The following is a 13,981-nucleotide window of genomic DNA, read 5'->3' on the forward strand; positions in this document are numbered from 1 at the left end:
ATGCTACAAGAAATACTTTTTTTTTTTTTTTTTTTTTTTTTTTTATCATAAGAACGTTGGAAATAAGAAAGTAGGAAGAATAAGTGCAATTTTTAAAAGGGGGTTTATAAGAATGACAATTATCAAATCTTCACTGCTTGTCAGCAAGAAGAGATGATTGGTTTGTGCTCAGGGCACAGCACTGGAAGGCCCAAATGTGGGCATGGCTGTCAGCTCCATTGAGGACATAGGCTAAACAATTTTGCTGCTCTACCTAGCAGTGTAGTGAATATAACAAACGATAGCTTTGATACCCAAGGGGACATCATGAAGCTGTGACAGGGGAGGGTCAGGCTGGGTGTTAGGAAAAGGTTCTTCACTGAGAGGATGGTCTGGCAGTGGGACAGGCTCCCCAGAGAAGTGGCCACAGCACTGAGCCTGACAGAGTTCAAGAAGCAGTTGGACAACGCTCTGAGACATATGGCTTGATTTTTGGGTGGTCCTGTGTAGAGCCAGGAGTTGGACTCGATGATCCTCGTGGGTCCCTTCCAACTCAGGTTATTCTATGATTCAACGATTTTTGTCTAGTGGTTAGTAGTGGGTGCTGAAAACAGTTGCTGAAAGAAAAGGTAGTTGCAGATACCCAAATGATAGTAGTATTTATAAGAACCGGTATTAGTTCTTTTCCACCTCATAAATTCATTGCTGCAGAGAACCCAAGTGACTTTTCCATAACAGAGCAACAAAACTCAAAAATTGGAATGAGAATTTCCATGTACTCTTAAGTTAGTTGCTGTGCTACTCACAGAGCCACTTGGAGATGGAGACAGGGATAGTGAAGCACAGTGAACTGAAAAATGCTGGTTTTCTAGTTATGGAAATGTGCGTTGTATTTTGCCTCTCAAGTTCTTTATCGCGCTTTATTGCAATAGTTTCAGTGACAGACTCCAAGGGGCTTATACTAACCAGAAAAAAATAATAGTGCAATCAAATATCAGGCTATCTCCTAAAAGGTATTTTTGAAACCAGTATTGCCAGAACCTACTATAGCAAATACAAAGACATTTTGAGTACTACAAAGGGCTACAAAGATGGTGAGGGGCCTCAAGGGGAAGACGTACGAGGAGCGGCTGAGGTCACTTGGCGTGTTCAGCCTGGAAAAGAGGAGGCTGAGGGGAGACCTCATCGAAGTCTACAGCTTCCTCACGAGGGGGAGTGGAGGGGCAGGCACCGACCTATTCTCTTCAGTGACCAGTGATAGGACCTGAGGGAATGGTGTCAAGCTGTGACAGGGGAAGTTCAGGCTGGATTTCAGGAAGAGGTTCTTCACTGAGACGGTGGTCGTGCACTGGAACAGGCTCCCCAGGGATGTAGTCATGGCACTAAGCCTCTCAGAGTTTAAGAAGTGTCTGGACTGTGCTCTTAAGTCATATGATCTGAATTTTCGGGTAGACCTGTGTGAAGCCAGGAGTTGGACTCAATGATCCTTATGGGTCCCTTCCAACTCGAGACATTCTGTGATTCTATTATTCTACTTTTTAGTATCTGTCTGGGCTTGTGCTCAGGCATGTTTAGACCATTTTCAAGTCTTCCATCATAGGCATAGAAACTTTAGATTTACTTTTCATTTGAATGCAATCCAGAGTGTCCTGCGAACACCTCTTTTTAGAAACATTGTGAGATGTGCAAGACTGAGCACAGGAGTGGGGAAAAGCAGCACATTTCCTAACGGCCTCAGTTTGTGCTCTGATGGTTCACCACCGTGGCTACACTGATTTCCACAGAGACAGCCAAAGTTTCTGCAACACTAGACTTGCACTTTCACCTTTATTTTTTGAAATAGTATTTAGCAGTCAGGAGTAAAGGTAACCGCGGGACGCTCCCTTATGGGCGGCCGGGCGGCGAGGACGTGACCGCGGGGCGCTCAGGCCGAGGGGGCGCCCAGCGCCTGCTCCTCGCGCTTCCCCTAACGGGACGGGACAGACTGTGGGCGGGTGCGGCACCAACTCCGGCGGGTCCCACCACACAAGTGCAATCCGCCGGGGCGGCTGAGACACCGGGGCAGGGACCGCCGAGGGCCGGAGGAGCCCCACGACCTGGGACCGTGCTTGTCGCCACCTCGACCGCCCAGGCGGGGCAAGTTGCGCCGCCACACCGGCCGCCCGGGCCCGGGCAGCAGCTGAGGGCAAAACCTTCAGTTGCGGCGACTGCGCATGCACAGCGCCCGGCGCATGCGGGAGGGGGACGACGCCGAGGAGCGGAATCCGCCGCTCGGCACCGTTGGTTGGTTTCCGTGCAGGCCCCGCCGCCATTTTCTCGCAGCCCTCCCGTGCTCGTCGGCCGCGCGGCTCTCCGTCCCGCTGCTCCGCGCTTCGTCCTGCTCGGCGATGGACGGGTGAGCCGCGGCTGGGGGCGAGGGCACGCCGCGCCGGTGCCGCCGCCCGCTCGGGGCTCGGGAGCAGCCCCCGCTGCTGGGTCTCCGGCGGGGCGTGGGGAGCGGCCGCTGCCCCGGCTCGCTGCGGGACGGCCGGAGCCCGAGGCCCGGCGCCGGGTGGGGAGCAGGGAGCTTAGCCTGCCCGCCCCTCGGGGGGGGCTTCGGTGCCCAGTGCCGAGGGCTTTGGGCCGTGCGAGCCCGCTCCCTGCTTAGCGCGGTGCCCGGGGCGGCGGGTCCCGCCGCGAGGACGGGGCGCGGTGTGCCCCCGTGCCGCCCCTCGGGGGCTCCTTGCCCGCTCCTGCCCTGTCCGTGCTCCCTCTTGCTGCCCCCCGGCCGCGGGGTGCGGAGGCTCGCTCTGTGTGGGGCTCGGGTTTGTTTTGGAGCTGGAGCAATACCAGCAGGAGCCAGATGTCGAGCTCTTTTGTTTTCAGAAACTGACTAGTAGTGCTCTGGCTGCCTCCCCTCCCCAGGTAGAAAGATGCCTTTGTGCACGCTGGAGACAGGCTGTAAAAGCCAAAGAAGGGGAGGTTTTGAAGGCGTTAGGGGACAGCAAGGACCCTCAGAGCCGGCCAGGAGCATGGTGGGCAGGCAGGTGCTCCGCACAAGGCCCCCTTTCTCTTGGACCTGGAAAGGGAGACTGGTGGTTGTAGCCCTCATCAGTGTAAATACAACATCTTCCCGCTTCCAGGTTTCCAATTAAGTTGTTTGTTCTGATTCAAACAGAGAAGCAATCTCTCTGGTATGCTTTACGCTTATAACCTTTCAACTGTGAGAGTTTTAAAGGCTTTTTATGGTTACTTGTGTTTGTAATGTTGGGAGTTACTTATCCTGCCCAAGAAATCTTGTCAGTGATGAGTATTATTACACTGTGGAATGCTTTCAGATATTCATATTTTGCTTTCTTATTTTCTTTTGTACTGTTTTATGTTGTCGTTGGAGTTCTGTTACACAGTGTAAGTTATGGTGTCACAACTTTTCAGGAAAAGATGCACTTTGGTATACCTGTTGCAGTTTCATATAGATATCTGATGATGAAATCTTAATACTAGCCAATGTGTTTTTTTTTTTAATTTATTTAAGTTTGTTTCAAAAAATGTATTTATTGCTTTATGCAGTTAGAAGATTTGTAGGGTTACTGTGTTGTTGAACTGGATGTCTGGTTAATGAGGGTGCGTGAGAAAAGTTCTGTATATATTCTTAGGTTCTTTCTATTTTCACCCTGTCTGTAATTTCATGTAGTCCAGAGACCTGAGTTTCCTAAATGCATTTCCTGGCAGTGTTACATTAGAGTAATATTTACTTAAACTTTGGACTACTCTGGAGATGCCTGTAAGTGGCTCAGTGGCTTTTGTAGGTTGCTTTTTTACTTCCCCATAGTCACATTGTGTTCTTTGGACACATTTTCTGGATTGGGGAAGTTGTTAGCTATTTTGATTCCGAATTGTTTTAGTATTGCAATGCATCTAAAAGTTGTTTTTATGAGGACAAATTGGTTGACTTGTTTCTTTTTTTTTTTTTTTACAGCATTGTCACTGATGTTGCAGTTGGTGTGAAGGTAGGATGTACACTTAGCAAATAAGGGGGTAAATTGCCAATACAAAATGAACTACTTTAAGCCTCAGTAATTGCAAATTGTAAGACTTTAACCAGTCATTGTCAGCTGATATTTAGTCAGCAGTATATGCTTTATTAACCAAAAATCCCTAGAGATAAATTGGAAGCTCTACACAAAAGACTTCTCTAAGCACTGAACTGTAAACACGAGTTCTAAATTAATATAGTGGTGTCAGATTACTATTTTAAAGCTTACTTGTGTTTTTTTTCTCTTTTCAAAGCAACACTCTCATGTGTTGTATGGTGGTTAAAAACATGCTTTCTTCTGTCCTCTTCCTCCCTCCCCCTTTTCCAAAACAGTTAACATGGAAATAAAAAAAAAAAGTGTCTGTAACAGGACAGAAAAATACGGGAACTAGAACTTCTGTAGACAGAGAAACAGACATTTGCCTTGCATTACTTTTTCTTTCTCAAGTTCAGTTATGAATTTATCATATTTGTTATAACAAGGAAGGTGCTTCTTGGTGGTTATTAATTTATTATTTATTTCACTTTTGTACTTAGCTTTGTTGCAGGAATTGGATCAGTACTTCATAAAAGCAGGCTGAGAAATGAGAATGAAAAAATATATGGGACAAGAGAACTGTAGGTTATGTTAGTGAACGCATGCAAGAAATCCTATTTCAGTGGAACGTGCGAAAGTTTTCTAATGAATACAGTCTCCATATTTGTCCAGGAAACTTGTAGCTGTACTAACTAGCTGCCTTTTCACCTGAAGCTGATTTATGTTAACTGCTTGCTGAGCCAGGTTTTGTCTAGTAAAGCTCTCTCTCAAGTCCAGTACTGATTCTACTGGACTTGGACTAGCTCTTACATAATACAATTCGCCTGCGGATAATAGTGGCTACTCTGACAGATGCATCTGCATTATGTTCCTGAGCAAGCTCACTTCTAGGAGGTGTTGTAGGAAGTCATTTGTATAGATTCTGGTCCTTTCTGGCTCCATGTGTTTGTGTAGTGTTGCAGACAAAATCACTCTCAGAATCAGGAGAAAAATACAGTTATTAAAAGTATTTCTGTGGGAACTAATCCCAACCAGAAACACAGACTGGTACAGTTGTTTCCCGGTCGCCCTGGAGGACAGCGTTGACTTACTAAAACATTAGGAATGCATTTGACAGTTAGATTCAAGTCTTTAAGAAATACACTGTGCCATATTGTTGGCTTTGAGGCAAAACAATGTATAAATTGCCCTCCTCGTTTCTAATGAAGAAGCAATTTCAGGTAGACCATGTGTTACTTGACCATTAAATTGTGACATTGTTAATTCAGGAGAAGTAAGTGGATCCAGTATCAATCTCATTCTTAATGTTGAGTGATTTAGACTCCTATGGAAATTTGAGCATTCCTAAAATACCTTGAGTGTAGTGCAATGTTGGAACTGTATTTTCAGATATTAGCTTGCCAATGAAATGAAGACGCTTTAGATGACATAACTACTTCTTTCTGTTGATTGTAGAAGTTTAATTATTAATACAATACAAGAAAGAAGGCAAGGCAGGTGTATCAGAGAGTGATTAAGTTAAGTACAAGGAAATGCACACAAGTACATAATAATATGCTCTTTGCCATGCGAAAACGGACTTGTTCTCTGGATTTAAAAAAGAAACAATCTATTTGTGCACAGGAGTAAAAGGAATAGAATAAAAAGGATGATGGTTTTCTGAAGAAAGCTGTTAAATATGGGAGGAGTTACGGGAGAGGGCTGTCTTCTGGATCTTCTGTTATTGTCTCAGGACACTAACAATGGAAAATGGAATTTCTTGCCCATTCGTATATGTTATTTGTGTAGCAGTCTAGTGTTGGCTTTAGTCATATTTTGTAGAAAGCATTGTGAAACATGTAAATGTCCCTTTTTTTTTTCTCCCTCTGGCACCTATTCATTGCTGTTGATGAACTGACAACATAAAATTGAGGGATGCAACTGGGAAAATTCATGTTGCTTTTCAGTGACTGTCATATGTTCTTTGGGGCGCTTTGGGAGCGAATAGGGAGCTCCTTTTGAGTCCAAGCAATTGGACTTGCATTGGCATGTTTAATGCTCTTTTAGCACTGTTTTTATCATGATTGGACAGGCATTAGGAGACAAGGATTTACCTGTCCATGCACATGGTCAGCTTATCCAGAATATTTGTTTGACCTTATGCTTTCTTGAGATTTTTGTACCTGCTGTATATATGCTGATCAGTTACATAGCATGTTTGTAATATACTTGATTATACTTAAAGAAAAGGACTGTGACCCATCTCTTTGAAAAACTTGATTTATTTTATCAAAATCATTGTTAGTGCTGTTGGTTAAAAACAAGAAAACATTATTAACTGTTGTCTGACTGGTTTCTCTCTTAAGCAGAAAAATGAGTGTGCCACCTATGTTTTAAACCCATTCATAGAAAGAGTAATAATAAAAGTTAACAAGTGTAGCCTTGGAGTTGTCTATGGATTGGAAGAGGCTTTTGAGCTTTAGGAAACTGTGTGTGAGCAAGGCAAGTATAAAGCGAGAGGAGTACTTGTAATTTTAGAGTTGTGTAGTCTAGCAATTACCTGCTAAGAGATTGTTAAATTTAAGGTGATTACCATTTATTTGTGCTGTGTAGTTTGATTTGATTTAAAGCATTTTTTTGTTCATCAAACTGTTGAATGTTCCATCTTTATTTTATTTACGTATGAGTCAGAAGAAATTAATGCCAAAAACTGAGGAAAACATTCAACACAAAGTGAAGGGTGGGAAAATGACAAATGCCATTTGAAAGCCTGGTTTATATGGAGTTAAACGTGGTGTTCTGTCCTAAGTCAAAATATGCAATGAGAGCACACCTCCCAGCTAACATCTGTCAAAGCAGCAGCATGCTTGGTTTGTAAAGGTATCAGAACATGTCAAAACCCAGTCATCTTGTGGTCATATGTGAAATAATTCATACTTATGTGTAATGTCTTGTTTTGCTTAGCTAGAATTCACAGAGACATGGAAATGTTGCTTTGTGCACAGTACACTGTCCCTTACACTACAATTTAGATAACAGTATGAAAAGAATGAATTTTAGCTCTGTCAGATGTTACTTTATGAACTCCCACTACGTATAGGAGTTTCCAGTCATAACACTATATACATAGTTAGACACTTCTTTAGTTTTCTGTTTCTTGAAGAAATTTTGTGCATCTTAAACTTATATTTCTTCATACATATATTTGAAAATTGCCATGTTACATAAAAATGTTTGTTTTAAAATCTTTATTTTTAAAGTGTACATCCAAGTTGCTCTGTTCTCATTGCATGTGGTCCATGTCACTAAAACCAAAATGGCCTCCTAACTCAGGGAAATTCAGAGGCTAGTTAGCTTCTAATCTCAAACGCTGCATCACTCACTGGCTGTATAGATGTTAGTATCAGGATCTAATAACTAATTTGGATTGCTGACTGGTGTTCTCTTTACAGTTACGATGCTTTGCCCTGGATAAGTAAACTTATTTGGAGGCTTGGATTGATAGAGACTTTTTCAGTTGATTAAGTGAATGTACTAAGTATTTAATGTATCCTAGGAGTAATTGCAAAAATCTTCTGAGGTGTATAAATGTGGTGTAAAGAATATGCCTCACACAGGTACAGGGAATAACTCTTAGTAAGCTTCTGGTTAGTATTGAAGTTGATAGTGTTTTTGTTTTTTAAGTATTTCAGTGTGGGCCACTTTAGTCTGACATACTGTCTTTCTCCTGATTGGCAAGTGTATGTGTGCAGTGAATGTGTCCTGAACAATTGAGTGACTCACTCTGGATATGTGCATTGCACATTTCAGAATGGCTGCAGTCTACTGACAACGCTCTACCTGATGAGGAGGGGAAAAAGAAAAGCAAGTGGCCATACATTCATGGTATATTACTTGGTACATAGCATTTGGGAGTTTGTGATGTTGTGGAAGTGCTTTGGGCAGCACACAGGCCAAGAACTGAAGTGCTTGTGAACAGATAGCCCCAGTTAAACCTAGGAGAGAAAACTCATATTTGTGTAAACATCATTTTGTAGCACTTGAAGATACAGGAAAGGCCTTTTATTTTTTCCAAAAGACAGCATCAACCTGTGCAATATGCTTAAGGGTTTTTAGTTGGTTATGTTAGGGTTGGGCAGGAAATGCTGGAAATTAGTGTACTAGTACTCTTTATTAGTTTTTCAACATCATGTGTCACCAAGTCTGTTTTTTTCCTGGTTGTTGAAATTTAACAGTATACAGGAAAGGCAGTAGCTAAACCAGCTAAAACCAGTGCGAGTCTAAAGAGGTATGAGCTGATGGAGAGAAATAAGAAAGCACAGAGTAGCATTGTGTGTAAATAATCTTGAAGCATTATTCACTTTTTTTTTTAAACTCAAGTTCTTAGGGGTTCTCTTCTCTTACAAAATTACAGAACACTGGCTGTTTTTTGCTACTAATAATTGAGTTTCCTCATGGTGGAAACGTACTTTGGATATGTTGTGGCTTTCTATTTTAATTATATGCAGTATAGTTAAATTATTGCTACGCTTTTTTTTATAAATTCTACTAAGTTGTCAGAAGATGTGTTTAGCTTATTCTTACAGAAGGAGAAAATGTATTTAAATAGCTTTTTCCCTTCAGTTTCTTTTTCCCCTCAAGATCTGTTGTTTTGCCTTCACTGTTGTCACTCTAGTGACTTCTTAAGAGGAACGGAATTATAGTATGAGAAATTGTTTGATTCACTCATACAGACAAATGCCATGTAATGGCCTGTTTTACTGTTTTTAAAACATTAGACTACTTCTTATACTGGTGATATATGAATACTGTTGACATATTTGGTATAATTCGGCTACTTGCAGGTTAGATGAAGATTCTACTAAGGGCAACGATATGAGAAAAATGGGTTATTTGCTTGTGAGTTGGCGAGACTGTCTTCTGTGTTAGCTAGGATAATGCTGATAATCAACTTTTGTGTCCAGTAATACTCTGCTTTCTGCTGTTGCTACAACTACAACATGCAGAACATTCTAACCATGCAGGAAGAATGAAGTGTGATGAAGTTCAGAAGTTTAGAACTGGCATCTGGGTTTGTTTCTTCAGCACGACTATGGGGAGTATGTCCTTGGTGACAAAAACAAACACAACTTCTTGCAATGAAATACACCTGCTTTATTCTCAACAGGCTTTAAAATTGACCCTGTTGAAGGTAACTTTCATATTTATTCTCAGGATACTCTACTCCAGTTCTTTTCTTTGTAACTTTTATATATTTTCTTCCTTTGTGTCCATCTGTTCTGTTACTTTAAGTTGAAAAACAAGGGGAACTGAAAATGGAGAGAAGAAAAATGTTGAAAGTTAGTTTGTGCTGCATAGCAAGTAGGCTTGAATGTTTTGAAAACTTAAGGAAAGTTTTGATGTCTATTGATAATTGGAAGTCACCTATTTGTCTTTTGTAACAGAACACCTATACTTGCATCTTAATTGAGGGGGTTATAAGAAGAGAAATGTGATCATTTGCACAGACTGGTTGCATTTTTCAGCATCACTATAAAAATACTGTTCTCATTTCTGAGAGCTTTGGGGCCACAAGCTAGCGAAGCTTCTCTCTGTTTTTTCCTGCCACTGATATTTCAGGCACAGATGTTTGGATAATCTTTCCTGGGAACTTAACCAGTTTGAAGCTAGTGTAATGAGTTAGGTGGTTTTAGGGCATTGGAACAAACCTGGTATACTTGCATAAATGCTTGTAGCAATATATTATCGAGGAGGACAATAGGAATGAATTGCTAGGGCTGGGGAGAAGGTAGGGCTGTTGCTTTTGGTGGTAGTGTTGGTTCCAATGAGATCGTGTTTTCACAAGCTGTTCAGAAGACTAATGTTTCATTTAAGGTTATGTGATGTGTTGTTTTTTTTTAATTGTTTTTAAGCTGCAAGTACATAGAGCTATTCTTAGTTTTTCCTGAAATCACTTTGTCTATGAATACCTAACTTGATTATTGTATTAAAGACTGGACTTAATTATTGCGGAATAGCAGTCAGTCAAGCCTTTCTCATGGATCTTTTTAGAGATATAGCAACTGTTACAGAAGGAATAACTCTGTACTTGTAGATGCCCTCATTCTCTAACCAAAAAGCTAAGAACACATCCAAACAGTATCTCTAGTGAGTTACTCTTGCCTCTTCCAGTTTACTACAGTTATGTACAGCAGCTTCAGAGTAACCATTTCTGTGCTGGTAAAAGCAAACAGGTAAGTCTGAAGTGCTGGAATAGATGATGTTTTTGTACTTCATCCTGGATGTTTGAAGTAGAATCATAGAATCGTAGAATATCCCAAGTTGGAAGGGACCCATAAGGATCATCAAGTCCAACTCCTGGCACCGCACAGGTCTGCCCAAAAGTTTAGACCATGTGACTAAGTGCACAGTCCAATCTCTTCTTAAATTCAGACAGGCTTGGTGCAGTGACTCCTTCCCTGGGGAGCCTGTTCCAGTGTGCAACCACCCTGTTGGTGAAGAACCTCTTCCTGATGTCCAGCCTAAACTTCCCCTGCCTCAGCTTAACACCGTTTCCACGGGTCCTGTCACTGGTGATTACGGAGAATAGGTCACCTGCCTCTCCACTCCCCCTCACGAGGAAGCTGTAGACCGCGATGAGGTCCCCCCTCAGCCTCCTCTTCTCCAGGCTGAACAGGCCCAGTGACCTCAGCCGCTCCTCATATGTCTTCCCCTCTAGGCCCTTCACCATCTTCGTGAAGTATTGTCTGGTCTTGGACTTTTGCTTGCATTCTTTCATTGCAATGTAAAATCTGGAGGTTTGAAAATGAGGCAGGGTGGCATGGTTTAAATGGAGATCTGGTTCTTAACTTCTTGGCTTTTGGTCCAATATAGTCTGTGTTGATCTTCAGATGCTTTGAGAAATTTGGCTTTCTCACACTGTTTCAGTTGAGAATTTGGAGTCCTTTCTGAGGAATTGAGGCTTGTCTCATTTCAGTTTTAAAACTTTTAATGTTCCCTTCATTTTGTGCTCTCAATTTCTGCAAATTCAGTGGCATATACCTGGCTTACAGTTGCAAGAAAAAAAAAGCTTCTAGATCCATCCTTACTGGAAAAAGTATGTGTACACAAATACTGAAGTTACTGTTAGGATATGTAAATGATATATGGTTAGCTGGGGATGGCATGAAAAAGTTGAAGTGGGGGGAAAAGAATATAGAGGAAAAGTATGGAAAGGTGGTGATGTATCAAGTTATTTCATTCTGAATTTAGAGGCAATCGATGTAATTGGGTTATTAAGCACTCATGGAGTTCATGGCTTTTGTAGTCTTTGTTAATAATAACAACAAAAAATAAAAAAGTAGACATACTCCTTGTATGTACGGTTCTGATGTAGTGATAATAAGCTTAGAGTTGAAATTGCACGCTTAATTCAAACAAAAAACCTACAAACTGCACCAAATTTCTTTTGGGTTGTACTTAGCTTGTCCTGTCCCAAATTAATCTTATGCAATGCTGTATGTACAAGAGGTGTAGCAGTAGAGCAATGTTTCATTAAAAATGTATCCTATAAAAATAAGGCATTCATTAAATTCTGATCCATTGCGTGTAAACAGAGCGAAGTTTATAAACACTGTGCTTGGGGGTTTAAAGTACATTGTTGTTTCAACAGGCAGTCCCCAAAGTTAATTCAGAGATTGGGTTTACATGTGTGTATCTGTTGGAGAGGAGTGTTTAGTATCTAGGCAGGAATTCTCAGATGCTCTTACTCATCTCCCATACTGCTGAGTTTCTGGCTTTTGCTTTTAAACTGTTCCCAGATGTTGTTAGAAATGAAGTGTTTTACAGTGCTGTTAGAATTCTTTAAATCGTGAGATCTGTCTCCTGGCTTGTCATACCCCTTGGGAAATTCATGACTGTGGGCTGAGAATGACTGTGGTAAACATGCAGTGCAGCTGAAGTTCTCCTTTTTTCTTTCATCTGGGGGAGGTGAGGGGAGGGAGGGAAGTGGTGGAGGGGAAAAGCATCCTGCTCTTGTGAGAGGTCTGTAGTATCAGCAAATTGTATGCCACGAGTCAGGATTTGTCGACAGTGGTTTTTGTTACCTTTTGTAGCTTTTCTAACGGGACTTCAAGAAATGATTTTAGATGATGCTGTTGACTTCTTAAAGTGTAGTTTTGTTCATTTGTTTTCTTTTTCTAGTAGTATCAGTGCAGTGTTTTTGTAGTGTTAAAAGAAGCCTGCACGTACACACTTCTGATAAGCCTCCAGTAATATACACAGTTTGTCATGTTAGGTGCGGCTGTAACTTCTCATCAGAGTCTTCATGGCCTTGAACTATTGGAAAAAGCTGATAATATTTCTCTTCTATAAACAGGTGTCAAAATACTTTGGTGCTTGAAAGACCAAACCTCCTTAGTAGCTCTCTAGCTTAAATTTACAATTCTGGGGGGGAGGGAGGTGGAGGTTGGTGATGTTTTTGGGAGGAGGGTTGGATGTAATAAGATCTGGAGAATGTTCAAATTATTTGAAGTCTTATCTAGAATGTGAGGAAAACTCTTAACTAAATTCTAAATAGTATTTTTTCTTTGTTTTTGATTAGTCTGGAAGGATGGTATAACAACTTCCTGAAATTACAAAGGTACTTAATATAACATGAAGCTTTACGATAATCTGTTACGGGGCGCGAGGGAATCTGAAATGCGGCTACATAAATTCAGTTTAAGTAGTGAGGGACTCTGAGTTAACTGTGCCTGTTAAAACAAGGAGCTAGGAGATTAATTTGTTAAGCTAGTTCCTTTTTCTTTCTCTTTGTATAATTTTTTTTTTTGAATTGTGGAAGAGACAAAATAAATCCAACTACTTATTTACAGAAATTAACTGAAATATTTATTGAAATAATATCTTCAGTTTCCAATACACAAAATAGTTTTAGTATGTATTTTAAGGTTCTCTGAAATACCTATTCAGAACCTGAGTTGATAACTGTTTCATCTTTTGCTGAAAGTGATCCTATATGTCAGTTTTGTGTATTTTCATTGGTTGGTTCAAACCATAGCTTAACATTCTGTTTCTACACTGTGGAAGGAAATACTGTGTCATTGGGGCCAGGGTGTGATAACGTGACCTTCATTGAAAAGACAGCATTGACTGCAAGAAATACAAGTTTTACTCCCTGTAAGAACCTAATCTGGCAATTCCTTGATTTACTCTGTCATAGTAGTTTGGCAGGTGTTGGATTCATGAACAAATGTTCTGGATATCTGTGTTACAGTTTGTGTTTTAGCTTTTATGCAAGATTAATGTTCTTCTTGACATTGGCAGGAATACAGTATTGAAAACTTCTGCTGTTGAGGACTAGCTTTCGGAAGATGACCTATTAATAGTACAATAGCAGTTTGTACTTCTTATTTTGTCCTTTCAGTTCTCTTTCCCTCATGCTAAAATGGGTATTCACTTAGTCTCTAGCACATTGCTGTTACTGGAAGTTTCCTTTGCAGTCTGTGATTGGGAAAAAATGTGGTGGCTTTTGTTTGATGCTTTTTTTCGTTTTTAATTTTAACCTTTTCTGTGACCTGTGTGTTTGTGATATTCGGTCTTGTTCTGCGGTCTCAAACTTGTTTGATTCACATGCAGCAATTTGCATAGATGGAGAAAAGCACAAAGTGAACGTTGCTCTTGAATCTTCCATTCTTTATTGAACTCTCTGTGTTCCTCAAAGATTTGAGCTTGGTTTTCTTGTTTCTGAAACACTCAACAGAATTGAGCTAAACCAATTGGAAGGTTTCTTCCCTTTGGATGATTTGAGTAATGGAAGTGATGTGCTTAAGACTGAGTCCAAGATGCTTAGAAAATGGGTTGTTAATTCTGAAATCAGGTGTGAGATAGCGATGAGGAACTTTGTCCTTGGAGCAAGGTGCAAGTTGTTTTTGGCTTATCCCCCTCTACAAGAAAATGCACACAAAAAATGTCATATGCCCAAACACACAAAT

At 41.0% G+C, this 13,981-nt stretch overlaps 1 protein-coding gene across 5 annotated transcripts in view; it reads left to right on the top strand.

Annotated features, from left to right (window-relative positions):
• Positions 1-1,842: 1,842 nt before the first annotated feature.
• Positions 1,843-13,981, top strand: part of PTBP2 (polypyrimidine tract binding protein 2) — a 50,083-nt gene continuing 37,944 nt past the window's right edge. For 4 of the 5 annotated variants that reach the window (XM_040565260.1, XM_040565261.1, XM_040565262.1 and 1 more), the window contains exons 1-2: positions 1,844-2,374; positions 3,938-3,968. In XM_040565260.1, the coding sequence (XP_040421194.1) occupies positions 2,193-2,374; positions 3,938-3,968 (213 nt within the window). In that variant the 5' untranslated portion in view covers positions 1,844-2,192. Of the gene's footprint in view, positions 2,375-3,937; positions 3,969-13,981 lie in introns of all 5 variants that reach the window. The other variant, XM_040565265.1, reaches the window with a different exon arrangement.

Source organism: Cygnus olor, chromosome 8 (assembly GCF_009769625.2).
Source record: "Cygnus olor isolate bCygOlo1 chromosome 8, bCygOlo1.pri.v2, whole genome shotgun sequence".
In the NCBI taxonomy this organism is placed as follows: domain Eukaryota; kingdom Metazoa; phylum Chordata; class Aves; order Anseriformes; family Anatidae; genus Cygnus; species Cygnus olor.